The following is a 17400-nucleotide window of genomic DNA, read 5'->3' on the forward strand; positions in this document are numbered from 1 at the left end:
AAACTTTCATATATTCTAGATTCATTAAATGTAAAGTAAAACATTTTTTTAAAAATTTGTTTTAATTTTGATGATTAGAGCTTACAGCTCATGAAAGTCAAAAATCCTGTATCTCAAAATATTAGAATATTTCCTAAGATCAATTAAAAAAAGGATTTGCAAAACAGAAAAGTTCAAGTTCTTTAAAGTATGTTCATTTATGCACTCATTCAATACTTGGTCGGGGCTCCTTTAGCACAAATGACAGCATCAATGAGGAGTGGCATGGAAGCGATCAGCCTGTGGACTGCTGAGGCACTATTGAGCATTCAGCTCGTTCTGTATTGTTGGATCGACTGTTTCTCATCTTTCTCTTGAAAATATCCCATAGATTCCATATAGGGTTCAGGTCAGGCATGTTGGCTGGCCAATCAAGCACAGTAATATCATGATCAGCAAACCACTTGGAAATGGTTTTGGTACTGTGGGCAGGTGCTAAAGTCCTGCTTGAAAAGGAAATCAGCATCTCCATAAAGCTTGTCAGCAGATGGAAGCATAAAGTGCTCCAAAATCTTACAATTTTTTTTAGATGCACCTGTATATGTGTGTGTGTGTGTGTGAGTGTGTATTACAAATTTATAACTTAAAAATTAGAAAAGTTGAAGTACTAAAATTACTAAATCTAAAACTGAAATCTAAAAATAAATTAACCTTTACAGAAAAAAAACGAATAAAAATTACAAAGCACATAAAATTACTGAAACTAAAACAAAACTGAAAATATAAAGACATTTTGTCTACTTATGTACTGTATGATAAACAAATCTGGCACGGTGTCAGATAACAAACAAACACAATATAAAATCTAGGTAATGCAGCATGGCATCCTGAGTCATGTTTGTGCATGTTGTTCTAGACCATATTATACATGTGTAATAACTTTAGGGTTATGCAAAGGTGTTTTACAACAAATGATAAAAAGTACTAATATAAAAACTTAGGATTGCTCCTTTGAATAAAAAGAAAGCATAATATGCACTAGCCATGTAGACATTTCTAGAGCAGCTCTAATATTTAGCATGAAGGGTCTAAATGTCAGCATGGGAAAGAAAAAAGTTCTTAAAGCAGGGTCAGTTCTTCCTTTTGCATCCTGATGGTTAATGTGTCACGGATGAACTGTCTTAGATTGGCACGTTCACTCTTATAGCTTGCACCGAATGCTGGCTTAACCTGAGGGATGTGAAACTCTCGGAGAAGATCACTGATGTAGTTTAGAGAACTGAGATAGGAGCAGCTGAAGATCTCAAACTGAGCACTTTAGAAAAAAAAAGGGTGGGATTCGATGGAGAATTGCAGTCAGATGGCAGAGTTCAAGCGTTTGGCTTTTAATAAGAGTGCATGTGCGGGAAATTTCCACTGGCAGAGGTGCTGCCAACTGCAGCACGCTCACAACAACAGAGTTCAGACTTACAAACTGCTCATCACTTCAAGTAGTTCAACTGCAGGCAAACCACCCTTTAAAAGGCAGTTTAAAGTTGTTATCCATACTGAAGTGATTTAAATGGGCAATAACATTTTAGATTGCACAATTTATGGAAACAACAATCTGTATTTATATGTCCTAAAAACAGGATCTCAATTAGAGTGAAAGCATTAAATGTGAACAAATTCACACTAAATCCAGTCAAGTATTTTATATAACTGAGTGTTTAACAAAAACAGTGTTAAAAAAACAAACCAACATAAAATGTGTCACAGGGACTTCTGGGAATGCTGCTGACCGATGACTCAAATATTACCATTTATATTTTATATCATATTTTTTGGGATCAGTTTACTGAAAATGAACCAACCAAACAAACTGATCTGCTTAAATAATTGAACTTGTCTGCTCAGTTGTAAGGCCGTGTTCAAAATACAGTTTTAACTAAAATGAATAATAATCATTTTGGAAAATAAAGTAAAATATTAAATGAAAAACCTGCATTATAGAATCAATGTTGAAATATTAATTTTGTACTAAAATTACTAAAACTTAAACTGAGATAAATGAAGCTTTTATAGATTTAAATTATATAAAAAAAAAACATGAAATTACTAAAACCTAATCTTAAATTAAAATGAATACTGAAAATATAAAAATAAAAGCAAATTCAAAATATAAATAAATACTTTAACAGCATATTTAAAAAAAAACAAATAAATACTAAAATGGTATGGTAATCATGACAATACTTTTTTTAGACCATTTATAATACCATAAAGTATTAATATTGCATGAATATTCAGTACCATCAAGATATAAAACATTGTACTGCCATAACGCCACGGTACATTTGTAACGCTATTTCTTTTCTACCACAGCTCCACAGAGCTAATGGTTTCTAAATGTCCAGCATGATTAAATATGGAACATACACATATTATATTTGATGGAACATACCAGCCGCATGAGGCCATGATGATAAACAAAACGTCTAAGAGAGCCGGAGCTCTTCAAAATGTCAACAAATGATGACATTCAGCTTACAGAAGTATCTTTGTAGCATCAGTAAGTGTCTGTCTAGTAGAAGAACGACAGGTTCCCGTCTCGCCATCTGAACAGGTGTCTCACTTCATTTGTCCTTTTTGTGTGTGTGTTTAATGTCACCTGAAATAAACATACACCAGATGAGATCGTTTTATAATTTCTGGAATGTTCTCCTGAGCTATTTTGCGAGGGAATTGTGTTCCAGCTAAATATTGACACTTGTGTCCACATTTATGTCTTCGGGTTTAACCACAGGTCAGACTTAACAGATCACCCAAAAATGTAACATTTGTTTCTTTATACGAATAGATTTGGAAAAGTTTAGCATTACATCACTTGCTCAGCAGTGGATCCTCTGCGGTGAATGGGTGCCATCAGAATGAGAGTCTAAACAGCTGATAAAAACATCACAATAATCCACACCACTCCAGTCCATCAGTTAACATCTTGTGAAGCCAAAAGCTGCATATTTGTAAAAAACAAATCTATCATTAAGATGATTTTAAACTTAAAACCGTCACTTCTGGCCAAAATATGAGTCCATAATTCATAATAACGCTTCCTTCAGTGAAAATTGTCCTCTCACATCAAAATCCACCCACATATGGTTTAGAACATTTTGGACTGTTTTTGCTCATAAATGGGGCTTGATCTGTGCAGATTTTTCTCCTGATTCAGACGAGACAACTTTTTCACTGTAGAAAGCAATATTATGGATAGAGAACTCATATTTTAGCCAGAAGCAAAGGCTTGAAAATAAAACCATGCAGCTTTTCACTTATGATGTTAACTGATGGACTGGAGTTGTGCAGATTACTTGTGGATTATTGTGATGTTTTTATCAGCTGTTTGGCCTCTCATTCTGACGGCACCCATTCACTGCAGAGCATCCACTGGTGAGCAAGTGATGTAATGCTACATTTCTCCAAATCTGTTCTGATGAAGAAACAAACTTATCTACATCTTGAATGGCCCGAGGATGAGTACATTTTCAGCAAATTTTTGGGTGAATCTTTTCTTTAATGATATAAAATCCTCATTCTGCATTAAAATACGGTTTATGCTAATGAGAACAGAATGTAGTGCATACTTGTATTGCATTCTGATTGGCATCCTGACATGCATGCATGAAATCAAGCAATCCCAAACCTGCATAAAGTTTTGGTTCTTACAATGGTTATAATCATGTTCTTGGAACAACATTCGTTTCAACCAATCAGATTTTAGGGTTATTGGGTTCATTTCTCTCTGGTTTTAGGGTAGTTTATGATAAGGATGGGTTGATGGAAATTTTAATCCACACGTCAAACTTGGCTAAAATGCATTGTTCCAGATGAAATGTAGCTGACAAAACAAAACACACCTCACATGTCTTTTCAATCAGAACCTACTGCTATGATATTGGCATCTAAAGTCATTTACCGTAAGTGAATGATGTTTGAGATCAGCTGCTGACTCAGAACATACATCTGTTTTAACTTTCCTCTTTCCACGCAGAAACATAAAACCTGTTCATTCACATTACATGAGGATAAGCATCGATCATTTTGTATTAGATGACACAAGATTGAACTTCAACATGCAACACTCACTAAAGAACTAAGTTAAGCACATCACCGCAGCATATCTCAGAAATAAAGGCCTAAACATTCACTCACATTAACTACGTACACTACAGTTCAAAAGTCTGGAATTGGTATAAATGCAGTTTTTATTAGATCAAAAATAACAGTAATATTGTGAAATATTATTACAATTTAAAATAACTGTTTTCTATTTGAATATATGTTAAAATGTAATTTATTCCTGTGATGCAAAACTGAATTTTCAGCATAATTTCTCCAGTCTTCAGTGTCACATGATCCTTCAGAAATCATTCTAATATGCTGATTTGCTGCTCAAGAAACATTTCTCATATACAGAAAACCATCTACAGAGAGTCTCAAAACAAACGTCCGCCTCTGTAATCACAAGAGATCACCTTGTTTCTTATTCACCGCAATGGTCAGGGATGCGAAGAGCAAAAGTCACGCACAGCTCTGGCCTTATAGTGGATGGACTGCATGGCAGGCATATTTTGAAGCTATTACAGTGCCGAGTGATCGGGAGCTGCGCCAAAGGATCGTTTGTCTTCGTGCTCGCATGGGTCCGAACTCACGGAATAAGAAGCGCTATTGTCTTGGGGCCTGTCGCAATGTCATCTGGCTCTCGCGTTTCAGTCAGGATGAAACTGGATAAAATAAACGGCCAAGAATTCACATTTGGACACAGTTTGCTATCCTTGTGGCCTTTGACTCTGTTCTGCGTTTCCCAGGGCCAGCGAAATTTGAAATTATACATGTTATTGGACTTCCCAAGTTCAACAAAGCCAAAACACACATCATATCACAATAGTATCCGTGTTTAACAGCAGTCAGAGATTTTTAAAAAGACAGCTGTTCAGGTCTCAAATTTAACAGAAAAACGGCTCATTCTCTTTCACAATCACTTGGAGAATGTGGCAGCATTCAGCCAAAATGAAGGCTTTGCAATGATGGAAAACGAGTGTTGCCATGCTGGAATGATAAAGTGATATTACAACATTTGAAGAGGAATGTTGGCTGAGACAGAGATGATAAAAAAGGAAGATTGCAAAATATGATGAGCCATGACTCTTGCATCAGCTTCTAATTTGCCTGAATTAAATGAATTTATTCATCATTTTGGCATTTCTTGGTTTTAATAAACACTAGCTTTAATAAGTATTTTTTGCTTCTTTTTTTGAAAGAATACTTTTATTCAGCAAGAATGCATTGATCAAATTAATTAAAGGGGTCATATGATGCTACATGCACTTTTACAAGTAGTTTGAACTGAAATGTGTGTTGGCAGTGTGTGTACACAACCACTCTAAAATGATAAAAATCCACCTGTTTTTTTTTTTAATCTGCTCATATCTTTACCCCTTTCTCAAATCGAGCCGATCTCAGATGCCTCACAAAAACAGGCCCCTCCCACGATAGTTTGATTGACAGTAGCGTTTCAGCACAGACTGGACTGGTGTCTTACCTTAGACCCGCCCTGAGTGAGCTGTCATCAGTCCGCCATTATTTCACCGCTGGAGCAGGAGTAGACAAGAATGACTCCTAAGCGATTGAGGTATTCTGTTGTTGGATGCAATAATGAACATAGCAGTCGTCATTTACTCCCGACATCTAAGCCGCTGAAGACGCAGTGAATCACGTTTGTTTCTGAAGGGAATGCGCCCCCGATCTACATAAATGCTTCTATGTTCGCGCGAATCATTCGTGATCCAGCTTCATCTACAGAAGTGAGTGAGTGTAAGGTTTTTTTAATGAATCTTTGACAAATCGCCTTTCCTAACAATGTGCTAATTAGCAAGTTTCACAATGAATGCGGCTAAAGTAAACAGTCCCTCAGAGAGCGGCTCGGTAGAGAGGGGCATTAACATTTAAAGGAAAATGCTACAAAACTGCGTGCTCTGAAAAGAGCTGTTTTTGACAGGGTAAAAAAGGTGTTTTTTACACTACCATTGAGAATTTTTTACCAAACTATGTTAAAGACTTTTCCTTAAGACCCTAAAGAATCATATCAACGTGTGGAAAATGGGCATCCTATGACCCCTTTAACAGTGAGAGTAAAGACATTTAGAATGTTACAAATGATTTCCAATTCAAATAAATGCCATTCTTTTGAACATTCTATTCATCAGAGAATCCTGAAAATTTAAAATGTATCTCAGTTTCTACAAAAATATTGTTTTCAACACTGATAATAATCAGAAATGTTTCTTGAGCAGCAAATCAGCATATTAGAATGATTTCTGAAGGATCATGTGACATAAGTTTGGAGTAATGATGATGAAAATTCAGCTTTGCATCACAGAAATAAATTATAATTTAAAATATATTCAAATAGAAAACAGTTATTTTAAACTGTAATAATATTTTACTATATATTTATTACAGAACATGTAAATAACAGTTTTAAATGCTTGTACATAACCATTTTAAAATTCCATTATATTTCATGTTTTCTATGCACAAGGCAACCCTGAATGTAAAATGCTTGAGTTATGAGCTGGATGTGTGCTTGTGAAATCTCACTGTCTCTCTGGACTGGAATCAGTGTCATTTTCACACAAAACTGCAGACACTGACCGCAGCCGCTGAGAGAGAACATCGTACGGTCTCTGCACAATATCAAAACATGATGACAGAATGTGCATCCACTGTTTCAATAGTTCACACATTTATTAAAGAAAATACGAATGGTGTGTCACTGTACACAATAACGACTACCAGGTAAATATTTTTAGTCTAATTACGTTTCTCAGCAAAATGCATGATTTGTGGAATTGTTCATGCCTGTAGTACTTGAACTGGCACTAAATATTGCCCAGATTGACCCTGATATGTGACATCAAATGAAAAAACAAAGGATTTTCTTTTTTTCCAAGAAAGACAACGCAAGATATGAAGAGACAGGGTCTACAAGAATGCACAAACTAAGTAAGAGGAAATTACAGGAACAGAACAAACTGAAGTCGTCACTTCACTCAGACTGATCAAAGCGGTTTCATACACGCTGCCCTCGACATATTTAGGGTTTAAATGATGTAAAGTGCAAATTAATAATCTGGTCAAGTGCAGGCTGTAAGAAAGCACACTTAGAGGACAATGACCTCACAACATTTAACAGACAAGCAGAAAGAAAAGCTGAGCTCAACACTCATCTCACACTCGTATGAACTCTATCAGTCTATCAGACTTCATCTCGAGGCTTTTCTGTTGGTTATTCAATGCAATTACATAGTCTTTTACATTTGCATTGTATATTAGTAGTTAGCCAAATAACTCAGCCAAATGAATATATATCTAGAGACCAGAAACTTAGGTTTTGGGTTTTATTCATGTGTGCATGCTTTGAAGGTTCCCACTTCCAAAAAAAAAAAAAAACAGAGCACTTCTCAATAAACGTAAGAAACGGATATGCTGAGAGGGTCAATCCGTGTGATTTCCATCATGCTGACACTAAGCAACTAACAAACTCCCTACAGAGTGTCCAATCAGAGAGGAGGGTTTTAAAAGCAGTCACTAAACAACAAACATCGTTCAGTGACCGTGGATGAATATTAGCCGTTTTGCAGCTGCTGTTGTTTAGCGAGAAGAAAACAAGCTGGAGAGAAGACCGCGAGTCTGTGACCTGCTTCAGCACAGGTTAGACATTTAGCTTCTGCTGCTTAAAACAGAGAGGACTGAGTGAAAGATGATAACAGAGAGGAAGTCATTCATGATTACTGTATAAAGAGCGGCATTTATTTGATCCAAATACAGTAAAAACTGTAACATTGCGAATTATTAGAATTTAAAATAACCGTCTTCTATTTGAATATATTTTAAAATGTAATTTATTCCTGAATTTTCAGGATCATTACTTCAGTCTTCAGTGTCACATGATCCTTCAGAAATACACTACTTATTACATTTTAAATAGGGTAAGTATTTATCTGTAATCTGTAACCGATTACATTTCCAAAGTAACCTTCCCAACACTGATCAATTCTGAATATATTGTAGAAATTTCCTTCAAAAAATTTTAAATAAATAAACAAATACAAAAAACTACAAATAAATATATATATATAGATATATAGTCACAACAAAAATTTCCATTATATTATTAAAAAGTGCAAAAATAAATAAATAATGATGACTTGAAACCATGTTACATGTGGATTTAAGCGAGCACAGGATCCTCCTTTTTCACTTTCGTGGTTTCAGATACTCCAAAACTGGAAATCACATAAATAAAATTTCCCCATGAGGGTTAGTTGAAAAAAAAAATGGGCACATTTCTAAAAAAAAAAATAAAATAAATAAAATCATATATACACACACAATTTATTCAGTTCTCGCCTTGGGAGTGTTGAGCACCATGGCTCTTCATCAGACCATAATAAACACATCAAAAAGACAACCATTAAATACCCCCAAATCTTTTTAATTAAAGTCACATGACTCAAATAAATCAGCAGCCCTACAGAAACATCAGATCCACACTGCAGTTTGCCAAAAAGAAGTTCCAATTTAAACCGATGAGGCATTAACAGTCCACAAATAACTTTCTATCCCAGGTCTTTAGAAAAGCATCTACATGCTGGTGCTTTAAAGAACCTAGAAACCAAAACGCTGATCTAAAGAACCTGTAATGAAACATCAAGAGAGTGCCATAAACAACCTTCAGAAGAACTGTATTCTAGCTCTATTCCAAAATGTGAACTTTCTTACCACCTATATGATGTATTCAAATGCTGCCTACGCTAGGTTTTGGAACAGTGCCTAGAGTATGTACTAGTTCCTCAACAGTTACATTCAAACGTTCCTTTCAGTTCTTGATCTACTCACACGTGTGTGTGTGTGCACGCGTGTGAGAGAGAGAGTGAAAGTGTGTGTGAGTGAGTAATACTCCGTGGTATGTGCTCACAGAACTGGCCGTTAAACCTGACACATCTAATCCACACAGGACAGGACAGACCCCCTCCCTCTTCCAGTCCTCTTCTTTCTTTCCCTCCTTACCTCAGCCTGCTCCTTTCTTTCTTTTTTACCCTCCTCTCCCCTACTCTCTTCTGATCCCTCGTTCGGTCTGTCATGTGGTCTGTGGTTTTGTTTCATGCATTCTGAATGTTCAGTAGAGTGAAGACAGACCTGATTATCTGATTCATTGACTATTCAGTCTACTAAACAAGACACACACACACAGATTTTTTTTAACCCTAAAACACAGCCTGCATATGTATTCTATACTACACATTCAAGTGACGTCAGCATAAGCTGGTCTGGTTGGCTAGTTTTAAAAGGGTTTTGGCCATGTACTTGTGAGCCTGAGAAACAAGTTGGCTGGCTAGCTAAACATCAGTTTGGCCATGCAGGCTAGGAAACCTAGTAATACTTGTAAACCACCTTAAGCTGGTTTAATCGGTTGTTTTAGCAGGAAGTTTGTAGTATTTGAGAGATACGACCACATCTTGAGATCACAAACTCCTTTGTTGTGAACGGTTTACATTCGCTTTGTTAGCAAGTTCACATCTATCTAAATTCATTATTTAAAAAATTTCACTTTTACTGAACTTTTACTGGGTTTAAACACTAAAAAGTTTGGGGTCAGTAAGCTTTTATTCCGCAAAAATGCATTATGATGCACTGTGATGTCAAACGTGACAGTAAAAACATAATATAATATTTAAAAAGATTTCAAATAAATGCTGTTTTATTAAACTTTATATATTCATCAAAGAATCCTGAAAAAATAATGTATCATGGTTTCCACAAAATATGAAGCAGCACAACTGTTTTCAACATTAACAATAATCAGAAATGTTTCCTGAGCAGCATATTAGAATGATTTCTGAAGGATCATGGGACTCTGAAGACTGGAGTAATGATGCTGAAAATTCAGCTGTGCATCACAGGAATAAATTACATTTGACAATATATTCAAATAGAAAACAGTTATTTTAAATTGTAATAATATTTAATAAAATTACTGTTTTTACTATATTTTTATCAAATAAATGCAGCCTTGTTAAGCATTAGAGAAAAATAAATTACAATATTCAAATAGAAAACAGTTATTTTAAATTGTAATAATATTTAATAAAATTACTGTTTTTACTATATTTTTATCAAATAAATGCAGCCTTGTTAAGCATTAGAGAAAACATTTAAAAATCTTACCAATCCCAAACGTTTGAGCTTGGAGGCTTTGTATTTTTCAAATGCTTTAAATCAACATGAATTCAGAACTGACTGTTTACTTCCTTAACACCTGTTCCTGGTCTTACTGCAAACGATTCAGTGCAAAGAAAAAAAAAAAGGTTTGCAAAAAGCATGCATGGATGCACACTAGGGTTGGGCGATGTCTACCAAATCGGCATCGGACGATGTCTACAGTGAAACATCGTGATGGACGATGACATGGGGGTTGTGCCCGAAGCGTGAAACAAATAACGCGTTCTACGGAGCCACTAAAAGGTTAGCCGCTTGCTAGCGGTAGCCTGTTGCATTACAGTACATGAAAGTTCACTTACCACACACACAGAGTAAGGAGAAATGTCTGATAGGAAGATGGCGAATGATTTGCAGATCATGAGCACCAATGACAAACATCTAATCTTGTCAAATGTGTGGTAACCTGCCGCTCCATGGTATGGAGTCCTTGTGATCGCGAATCTCAAAAGTTAAAGTAAAATGAGAGCGCGCAATCGAAAGCGGTTTCAATAGCGGCTCCCTGATGTCCGCAATTTATATACAGTTGCCTATACTTACCCAATGATATAATTGCGAGAAAAAGTATTGACTTTTTTTTTAATCCTCCCATCTCGTAGGCTATTTATTCCCTTTAGGGTTTCTGTAGTACACTTCATTTCCTTTCCGAACACGGAACTGGGATGCGGCGGATTGCGGGGGAGAGGTGGGGGATCACGATGTCAGCTTAACATCGTGATGTCTGTCAGCCATCGGCGATGGACGATAGCATCGTCTATCGGCCCAACCTTAATGCACACTTCAAAAATATGGACATCATTCACCATATGTGCACCTTTGACGTGTTATTTTTAACATACCATGATTTGGGAATCCTAATTTTGCATACTTAATATAGTATAGATACTATAGTCTGCAAAATTTGGAATGGAGCCACTGCAAATTAGCTGCATGACACGAAAAACCAGAATGCTTCCAGTATGACTTATTTTATCTTTTGTCGGTCATTTGCACCCACAAACATAATTGCTTGAACATTTAAATGAGGAAATATGGGCATCTGTGAAGAATATGACCCGATCTGACAGGCTCGCATAGATGCAGGGTGGGGAAAAAGAAGCATGGCTTAAAAGAAAAGGAAGGAAAGCATCTGATAAGAATTAAATAGGAGCCTCTAAGCACTCAGAACAACAGCTTCTCTGAAAATCTGAGGATTTGGGATAAATCAGTTTGCCATGTTTTCTGATGTTATCTGGCCGGGCCGTCCCAAACTAATTCAGAGAGAAGAGAACAAAACATTCCAAATCAAATGTTAAAAGCTCGTGCTCACTACTCAGCCTCATCAGTGCAAAATAAAGCTAAATATTTGACTCAATATGCTGATGACAACTTGTACTGGACCATCACAAACAGACCTTTCTCACGGATATTCACAGGGTGTAAGGCTGAGAGTTTTGGAGGAACGCTAACTTAAGGTCCAGATCCCATCTGAAGCATTAGAAGTATTAAAGGGACCAAAAGTGAAAATCCAGTCATTACTATTTATTCTCATGTCACTCCAAACCTGTAGACCTTCTTTCTCCAGCAGAACATGGAAGATATCTCGAAAACATCTCAATGTTTTTTGTACCTCAATGTTCTTCAGAACAACTTTTGTGCTCCACAGAAGAAAGTCACACAGAATTGGAACGACAAGAGGGGGAATTAATGATGACATTCCATAAATTTTCTTCTAATTAAACTCTATAGTCTAGATAGTTTGAGGAAATCCTGTAATTAGCATTCTTCAAGGAGGCTTGGATGTTTGTAAATTCTATACATACTTCAAGAAGATGGAACATTTCCAATAAGCCAGAGGGAATCATGGGGCATAAGAAGCGGAAAGGCAACAGCAGAGACTCAACCTCTGCATCCTGAGAAGGACTTTACAAGCCAAGCACAAACATGAACTCATGAATTCTTCAAAACTGCTGATGCATCAAAGGGAAGAGGAAATTCAGCCATAGAGATGAAGCTTCACTGCCACGGATCCATGTACACCTCTTAAAAATAAAGTTTTTTTGCTGCATAGATGGTTTCTTGAGGAACCTTTTACACCCATGGAATCTTTCCATTACACAAAAGGGTCCTTTATAGTGGAAAAAATGTTTATTAAATTATTAAATTGGTTATTAGATTATTAAAGGGGTCATATGATGCAATTTCAATTTTTCCTTTCTCTTTGAAGTGTTACAAGCTCTTGGTGCATAAAGAAGATCTGGTCCAGCCCGGGGTCGTCACATGTGGTTGCTGCAATCCCGCCGGCCGCGCCATTTTCAAGCCTACTGGCCTCCGCTCACTCTAGTCCGCGGCTTACTGTAGGCCGCCGCCACTCACTCAAGCCCGCCGTGTGTGATGCTGTGTTTCGTTGTGAAAGCGAAACTACTTTGTTTGGCCTTCAATCACAACGCACTGGATAGCTGGCCAATCAGAGCACACCTCGCTTTTCAGACTGATGAGCTTTGTAAAAATCGACGCGTTTCAGAAAGGCGGGGCATAGAGGAGAAACAATGTACAGTATGTGGAAAATAATGTTTTTTTCAACCTTAAACCGCATAAACATTTCATTACACAAAATAATGTTATTTTTAGCAACATCATATGACCCCTTTAAAATGGCATTTGTTTCTAAGAATTGTTCACTGAAATGTTCTTTGAAGAACCAAAATTTCTATTGCACAGCAGTGAAAACCCCCTTTATTTTTAAGAGTGAGGCTTTAGCTAATGGAATATTCAGCATTTGAAATCCAATATTTTATCTTCCAGTTTCAGTATGAAGAGCTTTGAAACTTTACTACAGCCACTTGTGTGTATATGTATGAAGTTCTGAGGGGTGTGGACATAAGATTTACTCAAATGTCACAAACAATGCAACCTGTCAATCCGAACGCTGCAGATTTTCCAATAGCAAACCCTACAAAGGCCTACTATTGAGGCGTGAACTGGTCTAGAAAGGCTGGTCTAGCAGAGCTGAACCATAATCATGGAATAATAGCACCTGAGATGGCTACAAATCAATTTTTGTACCAAACATGAACAATATACTTTTCAAATGATAATTTAGGCAATCTGAAGGAAGAAAGTTTGGGAGAAAGGGAGAAATTTTGTTTTTTTTATAAGTTGGTTTTCTTTTTAATTTGGGAAGACAGTTTCATGTCCATCTGAGACACTGAAAACACCAGATCACAAATTGCTCGTGTGTAAAAACACAGTGCTTCGCTTCACTCTGAAACATGCAGCCCATTTATTGATTTAATTAAATCTCACTAAGCCATATCACCATTTTATTTCGATTAATTGTGCTACTTCAATCTAAGCATATGAGGGGGTTTTGCATTAAACTGCAGACTAATTCTCCCCTTCTGCCCCATCGGCCAGTCCGGATAACCAGACACATGCACAAATATTTGCCTTCGTCTGGACAGACACATAAATGGGGATAATTTGAGAGCAGTCCCTCTCTAGTGTTGACAGCAGAGAATAGCGTGAGACTTTGCTGAAGCTGAACTTGCACAGACCTGATTCTACAGCAAGCCTTGACACGCAGCGTCGCAGCACCTTTACAGATGCAAACAGCACTGCAAGAACGCACAAACAAACACAATCATGGGATTCATTACATGGCACACATTGTTTGAGTTTTCCTGTCAGTGCACACTGTCTTCCCGCTGAAAGGCACAGGTGGGCATTACCTGTAGGCCACACCCACACTGCCAGGAAATGTCATTCACACAGTCAATCTCTGCTCTCTATATAGACATTTGCCTTGTTTAGTTGTTTTAAAATAAAAGTTAATTTACAGTGGGTACGGAAAGTATTCAGACCCCCTTAAATTTTTCACTCTTTGTTATATTGCAGCCATTATTTAAATTTAATAAAATAAAATTAAATTAAATTAAATGTAATTTAATTTAATTAAATACAACTAAAAATAACATAAAATAACATTTAATTAAATTAACGTAACTAAACTGCAACAGTCTGATTCTGGAAGTAAAAAAAAAAAAAAAAAAAACTAATTTTCTCCACATGGGAATTCATTTTTAACACTAACCCTTAAAGACACACCTTCTATGAGCTACAAGGTTGTTAATCGGTATATGCTTTTGTTTAACCGACAGTCCCACATTATTTTAACTAATTTTTAAAAGATTCATGTTTAACAGTGGAATTTTGGGGGGAAAAAACAATTATGCAAATAAATCTCCAATAATCAGAGTGCCTCAATGAGGAAAATCACAGCAACTCAAGTTGCTCTCAACTACTTAAATATTTTCATATATATGCACATTTTGCAATAAACAAACTAAATTGTTTCTATACATGTGAACTATCCCTTTAAATCAATCGTTTTATATATCTCTCTATAATTTTTAAAATATGTCATTTGCAGTGCTGCATTGTAGTTCTTAACCCTCATTAAAGCTATAGTCTTGTACCTTTGTCTTTTTGTCCGATTTTCAAGTTTTCTGCTTCATGTCAAAGTTGCAATGTTGTGATCCACCTTGAAGCTGGTTAGTTTGGTGCTTATAACTCTTTTTGTGAAGACTTATTTATTCTTTTTTTAAATCCCAGTTGAAAAGGATGGCAAAAATCCTTCCAGAACCGAGGTGACTGAAAAGTGAACAGGCACTTTTGCACTTTATAGAAAGGCAGTTCATACAAATCAAACACAAGTCTTCTGAATCATTTTGTTTGCTTTGTGTGAGGAACGGACTGAAAATCTAACCATCAGTTAAACCTATCATAAGGATTCTTGCACACAAATCACACGGCTAAATTTACAGCGCTTCTATTGTTCTTTTTCTCATTTTTGAACGCAAATGACAGATGACAGAATCACCATTTTCGCGTGAACTATTGCTTTAACTGAAAACAGATCCCAACACACCAATCCTGGCACTGATACCAAGATTTTGAGACTCATCAGTCCTCATCTGTGAGAGAGTTTGCTGCAAATCTGACTCACACCAAGTGAACCAAGTGAAGCTGATTTACAAATGTTATTCACTCTCTGCTGAGTCATCTGGACAGACCACACAGATGAACTGGAGCATATATGAGCTGCAGTATGTAGAAGGCATTGTTCTCTTCAGCTATAACCATGCATTGATGGAGACACTCCTAAAGGTCGCCATTGTTACTGTGATGATTTATGCTTCAGAGGATACAGCTGAGTGCGTCAGATAATGCTTGCATGCTTCATTTCACCAGTGTAACATTACAGGTGTTATTATGTGCTGCCTCAAATAATAGTTAGTGGGGAAATATAAAACCGAATCTTCACAACAAACAGCTCAAACCGAAGCATAGAGACCATTTGAAAGATCAGAGTGTGAAAACGTGAACATGTCCAGATTTATAACGATTTCTATATCTGAACTAATCTTTATGAAAATAAAGAGGGCCAGTTCTTTTGTAAGACTGATTCATTCCAAATAAACACTGCAAGTGTGAACAAGCTCTGAACTTGTGAAAAGCTCCATGTTGTAATGATTTTATCAGATGATAAATCTATTGATTGATGAGTCAGTGTAATACAAAGAATCTAGTTTTGATGTACACTGAATGATTCCGCTGTATTTCTAGGTCACTAAACAGTTAAGCGAACTAGTGGCATTGATCACGTTACTCTTGTTACTCACACAGATTTTCTTGCTTCCACTGAAGCTCATTCTCAAATCATGATCAAAGTATTAAGTTAGAAAAGGATGTGCATTTTCAATAGTGGTCTCAGACTTTTGGACTCCACTGTAGATTATTATTTTCACATACATATTTTCACATATTTCATATTTTCACATTGTATTAACACAGTACTGCAAGGTATATAAAAAAAATAAAAATACAAAAACAAACACATACACACAGTGTTATTCAGGATGCAACCATCATATACATTAGTGAGGAAGACAATATTATTTCTCCACCCAGTCTCGGTCACATCCTTGGTATGTTTCTGTAATTTCTACATTTGTTGCTTTGGGACAAAATACATAGCCTAGTTATCACGATACACTTGAGAGGAATGTTATACTAGACATAAATTTAACACTTCAGGCATTATATTGCTCAATATTTACCTCATATATACTGTATATACCAATCAGTAAGAGTAAATTAGAGAGACACAGTTTGGAAGTTTGGATGTTAATTTTATCCAGATATTAAGACATTTATCAAATATTAAAAATTATATATATATTCTATGATGTATATGTTTTTGAATTCAGACTAAAAATCATTTTAAAAAATCTAAATGCTTACCTTTGACCTTTTTATTAACATTGAAGTTTAGGTCAAATAGAGTAACTATGATGAGAAAAGTGAATACATGATATATGTAAAGAAAGAAAGAAAAATAAAGAATAAATAAATATATAGTATATAGTAAATAAATTAATACTAAATAAATAGTAAATAAACTGAATTTGTAAAGGTTTTGAAATTATTAATTTGTGTCATTAAAAAAAAAGAATTTTAGAAACATTTTTCAAACGTTTCTAAAACCAAAATAATTATTCAGATTTAACATGGGTTTCAAATTACATTTTAAAATAACATTTTCTTTTAATAATGACCACTGTCACAGTCATTACCCCAGGTTTAGCGCGCTTGTAGCCAGTGGAAAGCAACAGTTCAAAGTTAAAGGTGGCAGGTGAACTTTGGTGAACTCGGGATGGATTGTACAATCATCTGCTCAGATCATGTAAGGCAGAAATGCAGATGTAACAAAAGATCAGACTCACCCACGAGCACACACACGACATCCATCAGCACAATAAACAACTTGTTCTTCTTGAGCTCTGACATGACTGTGATCTGCTCGGCTCTTCTGGGCTTGATTGCAACTCAAGTGACTCGTGTGATAGTTGATGCGCGTGTTCTTCCGGGTGCCCTGTGTCACCTGCGTTAAGGTGCGCTGATGATGTAACGCGTCCGCGCTCGCGCTGCGTAATTTCACGGACGCGAGTGAACGAGACGCGTGAAGAGTGAAGAGTGAAGACTGAACCACGAACAGTTTGAAGCGACTTTACTCGCCCAGGTACACGCCCACTGCTGACGTCATCGGTGTGTTTTCTCTCT

General features: G+C 36.2%; 1 protein-coding gene across 1 annotated transcript in view; it reads right to left on the reverse strand.

Moving 5' to 3' along the window:
• The window catches only part of plpp2a (phospholipid phosphatase 2a), a 30726-nt gene extending 13375 nt beyond the window's left edge, over window positions 1-17351 (reverse strand). Inside the window, exon 1 of the mRNA XM_016443448.1 lies at window positions 17064-17351. Within this exon, the coding sequence (XP_016298934.1) occupies window positions 17064-17127 (64 nt within the window). The 5' untranslated portion in view covers window positions 17128-17351. The remainder of the gene's footprint in view (window positions 1-17063) is intronic.
• Between the last annotated feature and the right edge of the window lie 49 nt (window positions 17352-17400).

This window comes from Sinocyclocheilus anshuiensis, unplaced genomic scaffold, assembly GCF_001515605.1.
Source record: "Sinocyclocheilus anshuiensis isolate Anshui unplaced genomic scaffold, SAMN03320099.WGS_v1.1 scaffold1373, whole genome shotgun sequence".
Taxonomy (NCBI): domain Eukaryota; kingdom Metazoa; phylum Chordata; class Actinopteri; order Cypriniformes; family Cyprinidae; genus Sinocyclocheilus; species Sinocyclocheilus anshuiensis.